General features: G+C 46.6%; 1 protein-coding gene across 1 annotated transcript; it reads left to right on the forward strand.

The window, feature by feature from the left end:
- Positions 1-349: 349 nt before the first annotated feature.
- Positions 350-8,294, forward strand: LOC135372310 (tigger transposable element-derived protein 6-like). Its single transcript, XM_064605954.1, has 3 exons — positions 350-1,846; positions 4,162-4,320; positions 8,118-8,294. Exons 1-3 carry the CDS (start codon positions 350-352, stop codon positions 8,292-8,294), a joined length of 1,833 nt encoding a protein of 610 aa, XP_064462024.1.
- Positions 8,295-12,925: the final 4,631 nt, after the last annotated feature.

Genomic DNA, 12,925 nt, shown 5'->3' on the forward strand with positions numbered 1-12,925 from the left:
CATATCCCCTTGAAAATTACATGTAAAGTATAGCACAAAGTTTCGGCTTTATCGAACTTCCGTACCTCGGAACCTCCATACATCGAACATCGAGCTCCTGAAAAGGCGGCCTGTTCCAAGCGCTCGTACCGGCAATCTCGCGCCGTCGGAGCGGAGGGTGGGAGGGAAGGGCTGCCTGGACAACACGGAGGAAAGGAGGAGAGGAGGCGCCCATAGTGCAGTGTGACGTAAAGCAACCAATGATAAGGCTTTTTGAGCCCCTCATCTCCTCTCCTCCGTGTGGAAGCAGTTGGCGTGGAGTACGTGAGAAGGCGAAGTGTGGAGCAACAAAGGACCTCGTGGTTCGAGCATGGATGTCAAGAAGAGAAAAAATCTGGACTTTTCGTCAAAGCTGGGGATCATACGACGGGTCGAACACGGTGAGAAGAAATCGTCCGTAGCAGATGCATTCAGCATTCCCCGAAGCACGTTGAGTACAATTCTCAAGAACAAGGCCGAGATAAAAGTGAAGGCATCGGAACAGAATCGTTCCGGAACTTGCCGTGTACGTGCTCCAGCCTACGATAAAGTCGAAAAAGCTTTGTACAGTTGGTTTTTGGACATCCGCTCGAGGAACATTCCGGTGGACGGCCGAATGTTGATGGAAAAAGCAAAATGTTTCGCCATGATGTTTGAAGAGCAAAACTTTTGTGGTGGTTCTGGCTGGCTGCAGCGCTTCAAGAACCGGTATGGAATTGTCGGAAAAGCTGTGTCTGGCGAAAGTGAGTGCGCCAACAACGGTGACATAGAGAAGTGGCTGGCAGAAGAGTGGCCAGAAATTTGTGCAGCGTTTTCTCCGGCAGATGTCTTCAATGCTGATGAGACAGCACTCTTCTGGCAAATGCTTCCCAACAAGACGCTGGATTTACGGGGCAGCACGTGCCACGGAGGAAAAATGAGCAAGGTGCGTGTCTCCATCCTTCTTGCTGCGAATATGGACGGATCAGTGAAGCTACGGCCGTTTGTGATTGGCAAAAGTAAATCGCCACGTTGCCTAAAGAACTGCAAAAGCCTGCCAGTTCGTTACGGATTTAACAAGAAAGCGTGGATGACGCGGGACATTTTCGTCGAATGGCTGAAGGAATGGGACGCGCAGCTAGCCAGGTCTAGCCGCAAGATTTGTCTACTTCTGGACAATTGTTCAGCGCATAGTACCTCTGTGAAGCTGAAGAACATTACGATCAAGTTCCTGCCACCAAACACCACGTCGAAATTGCAGCCACTTGACCAGGGAGTTATAAAAGCATTCAAGGTAGCATACAGGCGACGACTTGTGCAGAGGCTCCTCGTGAACCTTCGAGTGGGCCTGGAACTGAAAGTAGATCTGCTCGGTGCAATGCAAATGATAGCCGGAGCATGGGCTGATGTAAAACAAAGCACCATCGTAAACTGCTTCGGAAAAGCAGGACTAGTTGCGGCCGCCGAGAATGTGTGTGCTGTGACGGAGGACGACGATGATGTGAGTTGTTTGGACGCGACGCTTCGAGAACTGTCGGTGTTTCCGGGCGTCGTTGCCCCGTCTGTGAGTGCGACAGACTACGCCGGTGTCGACGATGCTGCGGAAGCTGTGGCAGAGCTCACTGATGCAGACATTGTGGCCGACATTGCAGGTGCCGATGAAGGGGATAGCACCGACGACGAAGAACCACAACCATTGCCGACAGCTACTGAGCTCATTTCGGCGTTCCAAGTAATTCATCGCTGCTGTGTGGACATGGAAGGCTCCGGCCTTACAAACATGGAGCATCTTGAAAAAATTGAGACGCGTGTGCTTAACTTCCTGGCCCACAACAAGACACAAGCCAAGGTGACAGATTTTTTTGTTGTGAAATAAAGTATTTTCGCTACTTTCGTCTTTTCTATCACCGAGGGAGTGGGGGTTGGGGGTTAGTGTCGCTCGCGGGTGCTTAAGTCGCCGCGAATTCAGCGTGCCTGATACATCGAATTATGGATATATCGAACTATTTTGCGATCCCCTTCGGGTTCGATATATGCGGGTTCGACTGTATTCGTTTTACATAAACATAGAAGCGCTGTTACTTTTTCAACATTTAAAGCCTCTCAACAATGGATATGCCTCAACAAATATGCTCTTTAAAAACACAATAATCGTTTTTGGTAGATTGTTACAATGGCACAGTGGGTACTGCGTCCCACTAAAAGCGCTAAAATGATGACAAGAAGACGTTTTTGGTAGATTGTTATAATGGGACAGTGGGTACTGCGTCCCACTAAAAGCGCTAAAATGATGACAAGAAGACGTTTTTGGTAGATTGTTATAATGGGACAGTGGGTACTGCGTCCCACTAAAAGCGCTAAAATGATGACAAGAAGACGACATCACACATATATGTGTGTTTTCGTTTTCTTGTTACTATTTTAGTCCTTTTAGTAGGGTGCATCTTTTATACTTTTTTTTTATTTTTTCTCTGGAGTCCAAGTTTGGGTACTTGAGTACTTGATGGGGAAGTACTGGGAAGAAGTACTTTAAGTACAGTACAAAGTATACGATTTGAATTGTACTTAAAATAAAGTACAAGTACTCAGAAATGTGCTTAAAGGAGCATGGAAATAATTTGGAACATATATTTTTTCACCGCATGATATAGACATAAACTGTCGCGCAAAAAATTTCCTTCGAAAAGCGCGAATTTCCTGAGAAAATTAGTTTGCAAGAATGCGCTCCGCGGCGACAGTCTCCCCGAAGCCGAGTCTGGCGTGTGGTGACGTCAGGCAGCCGATCACCTGATTGGCTGCCGGAAGCGTCCGCTCCCCGCCAGAATCGTCTGCTAGCTCCGGAATCGTGGCGACTTACCGACTGAGACGCTGTTGCTATTTATTTGCGTTTGACATTCACTTGCGTTCTCACATGATTTGTCTGGTACGTTTTGCATAGAACAACAAGACTGCGGGCAGTGTAAAAGGTGCGGGTAGGCCTCTGTGTTGGCGTGACGGCCCGGGTTGAGGTGGATCGTACGCGGTTGTGGTTTCTGTTCCGATTGTCCTGAGGTGTCGTTAATTGTGAACAGTATTGTGCCTGTGTGTGCAGCATATATATGATACGACTAAACACATTACTGTCAGTTGGAGATTTATTCCATGTGCCATTGTTGTATGCTGCGTATGACCATTCAAAAAAGAAAATGCTTATTTGGCCATGTGTTTTTGGGGTTTCCCACAGATCGCAGGCAGATGAACTCTACTGTCTTTATTGTGGTATCCATGTTGTTGTGCTTGTGGAGACGTTGCGCTCCTGGTATCAGTAAGATATGGTAAGCGCAATGTTACACAGCTATGCATTCATCAGTCCGCTCTTTCGCCTCAGAGATGCCAGTGTCCATGCGGATCAGAGCCCATAGTGTTGACCACAACACGGAGAAGTCATGATGGTCGACGACCTCTTCAAGTGAAAACACTGGTCACTGCGCCGCGTCTTCATGACTATGCATTTGTAACCAAGAAGAAGCACTATATTTCGATCCGAATGTTTGTTCACACTTAGCAGCATCACTTATCAGCATCCGGTACATTCGTGTGACGAAATCGAAGCTGGCGGAGCTTAGGCTCCAACTCCATAAAACGTTTCGTCAAGAAGAGCAGACGTGTCGCCTAAAGAGTGTTCAGTTCATCACCTGTCCTTTCCACGACATCCGATGAATAACAACGCTTCTTGCTCGGTCTAGAGTCACTGTACCCGGGACTCTAGCTCGGTCGGCTTGCCGGCGCCGCGACGCGGGAGAAATCGCAAAAGAAGAAAGAAAAAGACCGCGCAGCCATATGACGTCAGCGGCTGGCAGCCGAGTGAGGGGGCATTTCTGCCGCGAGATTCAAAGCTCCCTCGCGCTCCAGGATTGCGTGCTACGCTCAAACTTTTTGTGCGAATATGTATCACAGGGCTCAGAATCATAATTTCTGCTTCTCCCCGTCATATTTTATTCCGATCATTTCCATGCTCCTTTAAAGTACTACTTGAGTACTTGGTACTTGAAGTACTGCCCATCACTGTCAGGCATTCAAACAGCCCAAACAGGAGTGCAACCAAAGTGACGTCGTACTATCAAGAAGCACCCTCTGGACGTCCGGACGCCAAACCGCACAAACCCATCTGTTACCGCTTCACAGCCGTCTACCTTGCCTCCTGACAAAGATCGAGCGCAGGCAACTCAGCGAACTGAAGTGGTGACACCAGCACCTGAGAGTGCCATAGAGGACTGCGGCACGTTGGAGACAAACACAGAATTCAGCTGCACAACGAGCAATGAAGAGGAACCACAGCTCACTGTGAGTAGATTAATGAAGTGTGCTTTCGGTGTCACTATGGAAACCTTGCATTGCCATGTTTAATATCATGCAGCAAATTATGATTATGGTCTGCATAATATTGCAGGACAACGTGAAAGTGGGAACATCCGGCTGTTGCCAAACTGCACTGCAAAAATTTTTAAGTTAGAAACCCAGCTTCAAACTGCCCAACGGAAGTTCAGATGCCAGGCTGCATAAATTTCTGAACTGAAGTGTCACCTGGCATGGCAACAACCAAAGAGGGGCTGCAAACAAGTCAAAGCAGGCTTGAGGACTTTAATGTACTTGTTTTGGAGCGCAAGGTTAGTGCAGATAGTAGAAGTAAGGGGCAGCATGGTGTTGATAGTAAGTCACATTGCTGTAGCTCAAGTAAACGAGTTTGGATGCTACGTTTATAACAAAAAGGGGCATCTTTACTGTACTGAATGCTCTAACTGTGAAGAAATGTAGCCACACTATTGTTTCTATGCATGCTTATCACCTGTTTGGAGGAGGAACCAAAAGCAGTTTTCCTCAAAGAGCAACTTGACTGCCTCCATAAGGTCAAGCTAAGGTGGACAGAAGAGAATATTAGAAAATGTGTCTTGTGGCAAGTAAGTGATGGAGAGCTATAGCTTGATTTGACGTTCTCATCTCAATCGCCTTTGCATTGCTCATGTGCCAATTTCATTGCAATTAGGCTCGATCACCTACAGCGTACCGTTTCATTCGGGAATGCGGGTGGCTGTCCCTGCCCTGCCACATGACACTGAAACGCTATGTTGGTCCTTGCACAGATCAAGCTATGTCGTCATTAATTCAATAAAGGCTGACAGAAGAAGCGAAGAAGCACGATCCAGAAGGGCTACACTGCTCACTGGTAATGGGCTGTCTGTCTGAACAGAAGTCTGAACAGAACCAACGCCAAGGCGATGTTGTGCATGGGCTGGTTAAGCTCGGTGGCCTCGGGAAATAGTATGGCATGGACGGACAACTGGTAACACACCTTCTGTGCTTTGTGCTGGTTGGGCTCTCCACATCTTATCGGTATGCTATAAACCTGAATTGCATGTTAGTGTGTCTCCATCACAAGCATATTTCTTTTATGTTGATCTGGCTCTATTGCATGCATTCCTGTCACATTTCCCATTTTTTGCCCACCAACCATTTCAGCGTTCCAGTCAGCTACTATTTCACGAAGTCATTAACTAGTGATCAGATACACGACCTAATACTCAAAGTGATGGACGCTGTAGAGAAAGCTGGATTCGGGGTGTGCAGACCGGTTGCAGACAATCTGTCTGCAAATATGCATTTGCACGGCTAGCAGGAGGAAAAATTGCCCCGGTCACTGAACGTCCACTAGACAAGCAGCATCCAACATCCGACAGTTATTCGTCTCATTTGATTACTGCCATATTATCATGAACATTAGACCACAGGGATAACACTAATGTTAATATGTACCAGCACCAATATGAGTTATAGTGCATATATAATCACATTTCCAACACCTGACTGATGTTTCTGTAAGCCAATACCCTGTACATCCTAGAAAGGGGAGAGGCAGTCGGCAAAAAAGATGCTCGCGAGCAGATGTGTGTTCGCGATCTACACAACCGTGAGAGAAACTGTCTACATATCTTAATCTTAATTACCTCGTAAGCATCTGCACATTTTTGTTTAGCGAAAACAACTGGGGCGAGGAGGGGGCATACCCTCTTCGTTGTGCTTCACATGTGTTCCGCATCCGATCGAACGTAGCTCTGCCACACAAACAACAACAATAATACATGGTGACGATGACATGGGGCTCTGACAATCTTTAAGGCAAGTCCACACTCTCCAAGCTTGTACATTTGGAGAGTGTTGACTTGCCTTAAAGATTGTCAGAGACCCATGTCCCCAACGCGAAATTATGCCCAAGACCGGCCCTCAAACGTACGTTTATGTGTCGCTCCCTCACGTTCTGTGGCTTACCGCTACCCCAAGCACAATAAGGAATGACCACAAGCTGCCACAAGCATACAGACTGCGAGAAAAACATTATTCTTACTGCTAAATTACCTGACGTGCTTCATACAGCCCAGCAATACCTCACCCACGTTCGATAGCACGCTATGAGTGCCTCTCGTGGACATATCCGTCAAAACACGCGACTTCGGCGTGGACGAAAGTCCCATAGGCCTGCGCGGGGTGTGAAGGTCGAGTATCTATATAGTAGGTCGTGATATAGAGTGTGTATTAGTGCTGCCAATTTAGCGGAAGAAGGGGGGGGGATTCGTTCGTTCTTTTTTTGTTTTTTTTTGCTAGATTTAGCTACTTTTGGTGGCAAGCAGCTATGAAAATTTGCCTTTCTAAGCATGACTGACCCTGATGGATGGAAGACAAAAGAGGCTCTTACAAGCAGCGCTTTTGCGACTCTTGGCTCAAAGAAGAAAACTACAAGCAGTGGTTGATGCAGATGACTGGTGACTCATTCAAGGAGTTTTGCAAATGCGCAATTGAATCGAAAAGGTCAGCCTCGAAAAGCACGCCACGTCGACGGAACACCTAGCAGGCGTGCCACATAGATGTCTTCAGTCAGCTCAGCCAAGTCTTGCTGAGCTGTCATTACCAGTTATGCCAGCCCCTGTACAGCAAGCCGAAGCTACACTGGCTTTGTTTGTTGCCGAACACTGTTCAATGAACAGCGTAGATCACTTTGTAGGAGTCTGCCGGGAAATCTTTGAAGATTGCAAGGTCTCGTCAAAAATCAGGATGCATCGTTCGAAATGCACCAACGTCATCAAAAACATTTTAGGATCACATTTCGTGTCGTCGTTGTGTGAAGACCTGGGCGAGCAGAAGTACAGCGTGCTGATTGATGAGTCCACGGACACCGGCGTTGTCAAAGTACAGGGAATTGTCATCAAATACTTTTCCCATGTCAAGCTCCGCGACTGTGTGAACTTATCTAAGCCTACAAGACTTAAAGCAGTGCAATGCTGAACCCATTCCATTAGCTCTTCTTGACGGGCTTTGAGCTAAGGGGTTCTAAATTGAGAATCTTGTAAGCATCGATGTGGACAAAGCAAGCGTCACGGCAGGGGTAAACAGCGTCTACGCTTGGTTAAGACAAGATCTTCCTCATCTCGTCATGATCCGATGTGTATGTCGCTCTGTGCAACTTGCCATTTCCCATGCCTCTTCGTGCCTGCCTCGGAACGTAGAATTTCTCGTTTAAGAAATGTATCGGTGGTTTTCCCACTCCGCACCAAGACAGCAGGAATATAGGGACCTCTACCGAGAAATGAACGACGGCGAGACTCCACTGGCCATACCCTGTGCTTGTGACACCCGCTGGCTGTCCATTTATACAGCAATCAGTAGGATACTTGCCCGGTGGGGAGCACTAAGTGAGGTATTCAACAAGGCACAGGCGGAGAAAAGTTGCTATACAGCAATGGTCCTTTCAGAAATGTACAATGACCTGTCTCTGCTTGAGTCTCTACCGGCAGAGGCTCAACAGTGGCAGTAAGGAATCATCAAGCAGATAAGGAAGGACCAAACAAAGCTCTTCTGGGACTTATTGGGCCTCGTAAAGTCAAGGGCTTCCAAGATATCGTTGCCAACGTCACGGTAAGACGTCTTGAGGAGGAACATCTCGACCCTCTGTACTTCGGCTATCAGTTTGAAACGCCGATGTTTATCGGTGGAAATTGAAAGGTTTTCGCCTGATTCGGACGCGACGTTTCAGTGTAGGGTCCCTAAAAATATCCAGCACCTGCAAAAAAGCTTCTCTTTTCTTTGCACAGAATGCATTGAAGAGGGTCCAGGAGCCAATCACCGAGTACGCATCTCAGTTTCTTACCGACAAGCACGTGACTGCGTGTGAGGCACAGTTAAACTTGAGGAAGTGGAGGAATCTATGGAATCAACAGGTGACTTCTGGGCAGAAGTCCTCCACGTCCGAAGTGGACTTGATGCATTAAAACAATGTGTCGTGAGTATCACGCTCTGCACTCAGAAGAATTGGAACGATGTCGTCATACGAAACCAAAGAGGAGCCGCTGCGAAGTAGAATTGAATCTACTCTAAAGTTAACTTTTAACGTTAACGAGTGTGGATTGACACCAGATTTCTACCAGAGCACAGCCTCCCGCTAACCGTTTTGGCCACATGGCCCCTGCTCTGTATTCTGGATTTCCAACAACAACAACTTTATCCCTGTAAAGCCCACATCACAAAATAATCATAGGAAAAATCTGAGATTTCAGCATTCAGTCCAGTATGCCTCCTAGACAAGAGAAGTGCAAAAAAACTGAACTTTATTCACACAGCAATTATGAGATGTAGCATATGTGATACAACGGGCACTAAGCTCTGTGAAATTCATAAAAGCAATTTCGTTCTTTCGTAAAGCACAGGCTCACATTACATTTACAACATGTCACAAAGCTGAACTTGTTGGCACTCGGGGGACAGTTCTTACACCGTTGCCTGCTGTTGGAGAAAACTGGAAGATGTCCGACATCATCCTTTCGAATATCACTCACAAGGGCCTTGCTTGTACCTGTGAACTTCCGTTTCTTGGTTTTGGGGCTTGACAGAGATGATGGGCGTCCCCTTATGCTTTTCCCACCCTTCATTAGGCTGTTCGACACATGGGCAATGAATACACGGAGCTTCATTGGTCTCATCTGTAGCTGCGCACAGTGCCTCCTATACAAGTTCCACGCATTTACAACAGCAATCATAATCGTGTGGTAAAATATGTAGACGTACCAACGTCGTGACTTTATGCAGTACTTGTACAGGGAGACCAGGTAGTTATGTAGGTCTATTCCCCCCATAAAACTGTTGTAAGCCCCAACAACATGTGGGCGTGGGACCTCAACATGCTCCTCCTTCTTTCGGTCCCACCTTCTTACTGTTTCGAGAGGGTCAACAGAGACGTAGTTCGAAATAAGTGTGACAGCACGGTTGTCAAACCACCTCACAACCGAAAGCGAACGAGTGTTGTCAACACGGTAGTCAAATGAGCCCCTCCCTTCCTTCCTTCCTTAGCTCATTCTCAGACTTCAGTCTGCATCCAGCCAGTCTGTTTTGGCGCAATGTACCAACATATTCGATGCCTCTTTTCTTCATTTCTGCAACCAGGCCTACATTACTGAAAAAGTTATCGGCAGCAACTTTGAACCCTCGGTTCCGTGGAACTCCTGAGCACATTTCCAGGACTGTGTCTCCACCAAGACCAAAGTCGTACTTTTTGTTGCTGTGACCCTGGTACACTTCAAATTGGTAGAGGATTCCAGTGACTCCTGCACGGCCCCAGAGTTTGAAACCCCAGGGGGTTGGCTTATTGGGAATGTATTGTTTCAAGTTGCTGCGGCCTGTGAAAGGCACCATGATCTCGTCCACAGCATTGAATTCTTCCTGTTCAATGGAAGCACAGTTTTGTTGGAGGCTTGAGATCCACGGACGGAGCTTCCAAAGTTTGTCGTCCTTTTTGTCATCATCCGTGACATCGATGTTGTTCACTATGTGAATGCACTGCATCAGTTTTTGAAACCTGTTCCTTGACATCACAAACAGGAGCGTACCGTGTACCACCTTCCCAGTAGCATCGCGTAGTAGGCATCTGAACTAACCCCATCTGCAAATAAATTCCCAGGTATTGTTCCAGCTCCTCCTTTGTTGTGGCCACACAGTCACCATTTTTCTGTGTACTGTAAATGTTTGTCTGCTCACTAAGACGATCCAGCATATCTGTGGTCACAAACCTCCTGAAGAACCCAATGGGTGTGTCCATGTCATCAGGCTCAGAAAACTCATCTGAGAAAGTCCCTGGGTTGCCCCTGAGCAGTTCTTTTTTCCATGTTCCATTGTCCACCGAAGAGGCACATGATGCACCACCTCTGGCGATGCTGTCTTGCTCATCAGCTTCTTCACCGCCTTCATTATCCGACGATTCCTCTGCGGCATCAAAAGTAGCTTGAGGAGACTTTGGATCCGGTGTAAACTCTTCGTCGTCATCTGCGGACAGTTCGCTGACATCGCTGATGTCATCACCAGCCGCGATGTGCTCTAAAATATCACGAGCCGTGAGACCTGCGCAACGTAATGATGAATGACTGATAGATTCAAAACGTTGCAAAGCGGTACGCATTTGCTCGAACTATGCCGACTGCAATTGTCTGTGAAATGGGGAACTATGCACAAGAGCACATGGTGAGTGCGCTGAAATGGAATGTTTTGGGGTTGCTGTTGGCGGCAGTCGAGATATCCGGGCACTATTGCACGCGATCTTTTTGACATATTATGTGGAGCAGTCAGGCTTGATTGCGAGCCAACTGCTCGGTTTATGCCCTGTGGGAAGCCCAGAAGTCTCAGTTCAGCAGCATTGCCGAGGAAGTGCTTGTCATTCTATCCATACCACAGAGCAATGTTGAGTGCAAGTGACAGTTCAGTACCATGAAGAACAGGAACACTCTTTTGTGCCATCATGCCTGGCAATACACTTGGGCAATTTCTTTTGACGAAGTGTCAGAGGAGTGGACCTTGTCACAGCCACACTTACCCAGGGAACTTTTTGCAGAGAGCATTCGGTTACTACAAAACTTTTTCAGTAATAAACCACTGGAGCGAAGTAGCTGGAGCTGTTGTATGCGTAAATAAAAGCCCGTCAACGTCATTCTTCTCTAAGCTAAGCTTGCTATGAGCATGAAGATTTTGCGCCCTTCATTATGACGGAACGGCAGGTTAAATTGCTACAAAGATTTGGAAAGGAGAAAGTATGTGTGGATACGACGCACGTTACCACGATGCACAACTTTCTTTTGACAACATTAATCACTGTCGATGAATTTGGTGGTGGCGTGCCATGTGGCTTTGCATAAGCACGAGGGTCGACACAGCAGTGTGTGAGTCACTTCTTTTCCTGTATCAAGGAAAGGGCAGGTGTCATACAACTAGTGTGTTTCGTGTCAGATGATGTCCCTCAGCACCATAATGCTTGGGAGTCAGTCATGGGAGCGACAGCAGTCCGACTGCTGTGTGCTTGGCACGTCGACAAAAACTGGAGGAAGAACATTATGTGCTACGTCCAAGGCAGTGTTCTCAATGTGACTGTATGCTAAACCTGGAGACTTCTGTTAGAATGTAACGATGAGGTAAAAGTTGAAAGAACTTTGCAATGGATTTCTGAAAAAAAAGTGTCTGGTGCCAAAGAAACCAAAGCATTTGTGACCTATTTGGACAGTATTGTAAAAACAGGCCAAAGCAGTGGGCTCTATGCTACAGGAGAGGTGCAGGAATAAATACCAACATGTACTTCGAAAGCCTTCACTGAACGAGCAAGAACGCGTACTTCAAGGGAACGCAGAATAGAAGAGTTGACAGTCTCATCCCCTTCCCGGCGCAACCGACACACAACAAGTTGTACGACCGATTGATCAAGCTGCGCAAAGGAAAGAAAACATACCGAATTCAAGCAATCACAAGCCGCCACAGAGAATCCCTCTGCATACCTGCATCTGCCGTGCCATATCTAAAAGACACCGAATACAAAGTTCAGGCACAGACGACCCTTGGCATGGTATACAGAGTGACTCTCGAACAAGGAGTATGTGAGTGCAAGCTTGCGTGCCAGGACTGTGCCATCTGCGTGCACAACTTGACTTGCACATGCCGTGACCATCTTGTGAAGCTGAATACGTGCAAGCACGTTCATGTGGTAGCACAGCTTCTGAAAACTCAACAGAACAGTTACAGTGCAGAAGCTGAAAATACCACCATAGAAGCTGAGCATGTGTTAGACCTGGTCAGAGATCACATGTTCACAAACATGTATCAGAAACATTCTATGTTCAGAGAGCTATCACAATGGGTGAGGCCCTGCTTGGACACTTGACAATGGATGTCGTTCCAGAAGACCAAACAGAAAAGATAAATACTTCCTTCGCAAACTTACTCGAAACTGTAGAGAAGGAACGCCCCACAGAGGTGTCTCGACTCTGCGCACCAAACCAGCATATTGAGCCACAGACTAGATTTGTGTCAACAAAGAAAAGGAGCACCAAAAAAGATATTCAGGCTGTATTGAGAAAGCCACCAGTAGCTGAGAAAATTCGTTTGCTGAACAGTTTAGGTTCTCACGATGAAGGAGAAGACATACATACAGTGAACGACCACTTGTTGTTAACGTAATGCTCCAATTTTGTGGTGTGTATCAGTGCTCGCAGTTGTTTTGAGTGCTCATGACAGCATAAACATGCACCACTTTGAGCATATATTTTCATTTTAATATAGCATATATGCGTGTGCCAGTTTTTGTTTCTTTTTCTGTCATGTGAATTTGCTTGAATATCTGCATGAGTATACATAGTGATTGTACATAGCAAAAACATTTCGTCGGGGTGATAATATTTCATTACTCATATCAAGAGTATCAATCATATACTCTATCATTTGCCAATAATGGTATTAACTGGAGGGAACAAAACCAGAATACATTTCTTCTGGACTCACTGTAACTTATCCAACAGCAATTTCTGCATAGGGTGTCTTCTGCCCATTGTCAGGCAGATGACAATTCAAACACAACGTAAACATACGAGTGTCA

Source organism: Ornithodoros turicata, unplaced genomic scaffold (genome assembly GCF_037126465.1).
Source record: "Ornithodoros turicata isolate Travis unplaced genomic scaffold, ASM3712646v1 Chromosome14, whole genome shotgun sequence".
Classification (NCBI taxonomy): Eukaryota; Metazoa; Arthropoda; class Arachnida; order Ixodida; family Argasidae; genus Ornithodoros; species Ornithodoros turicata.

Coding starts and splice junctions, on each gene's coding strand:
- LOC135372310 (XM_064605954.1), top strand. CDS start 350: ATGGATGTCAAGAAGAGAAAAAATCTGGACTTTTCGTCAAAGCTGGGG. Junction 1,847..4,161: donor ACAACAAGACACAAGCCAAG/GTGACAGATTTT, acceptor ACCGCTTCACAG/CCGTCTACCTTGCCTCCTGA. Junction 4,321..8,117: donor AAGAGGAACCACAGCTCACT/GTGAGTAGATTA, acceptor TTCTTTGCACAG/AATGCATTGAAGAGGGTCCA.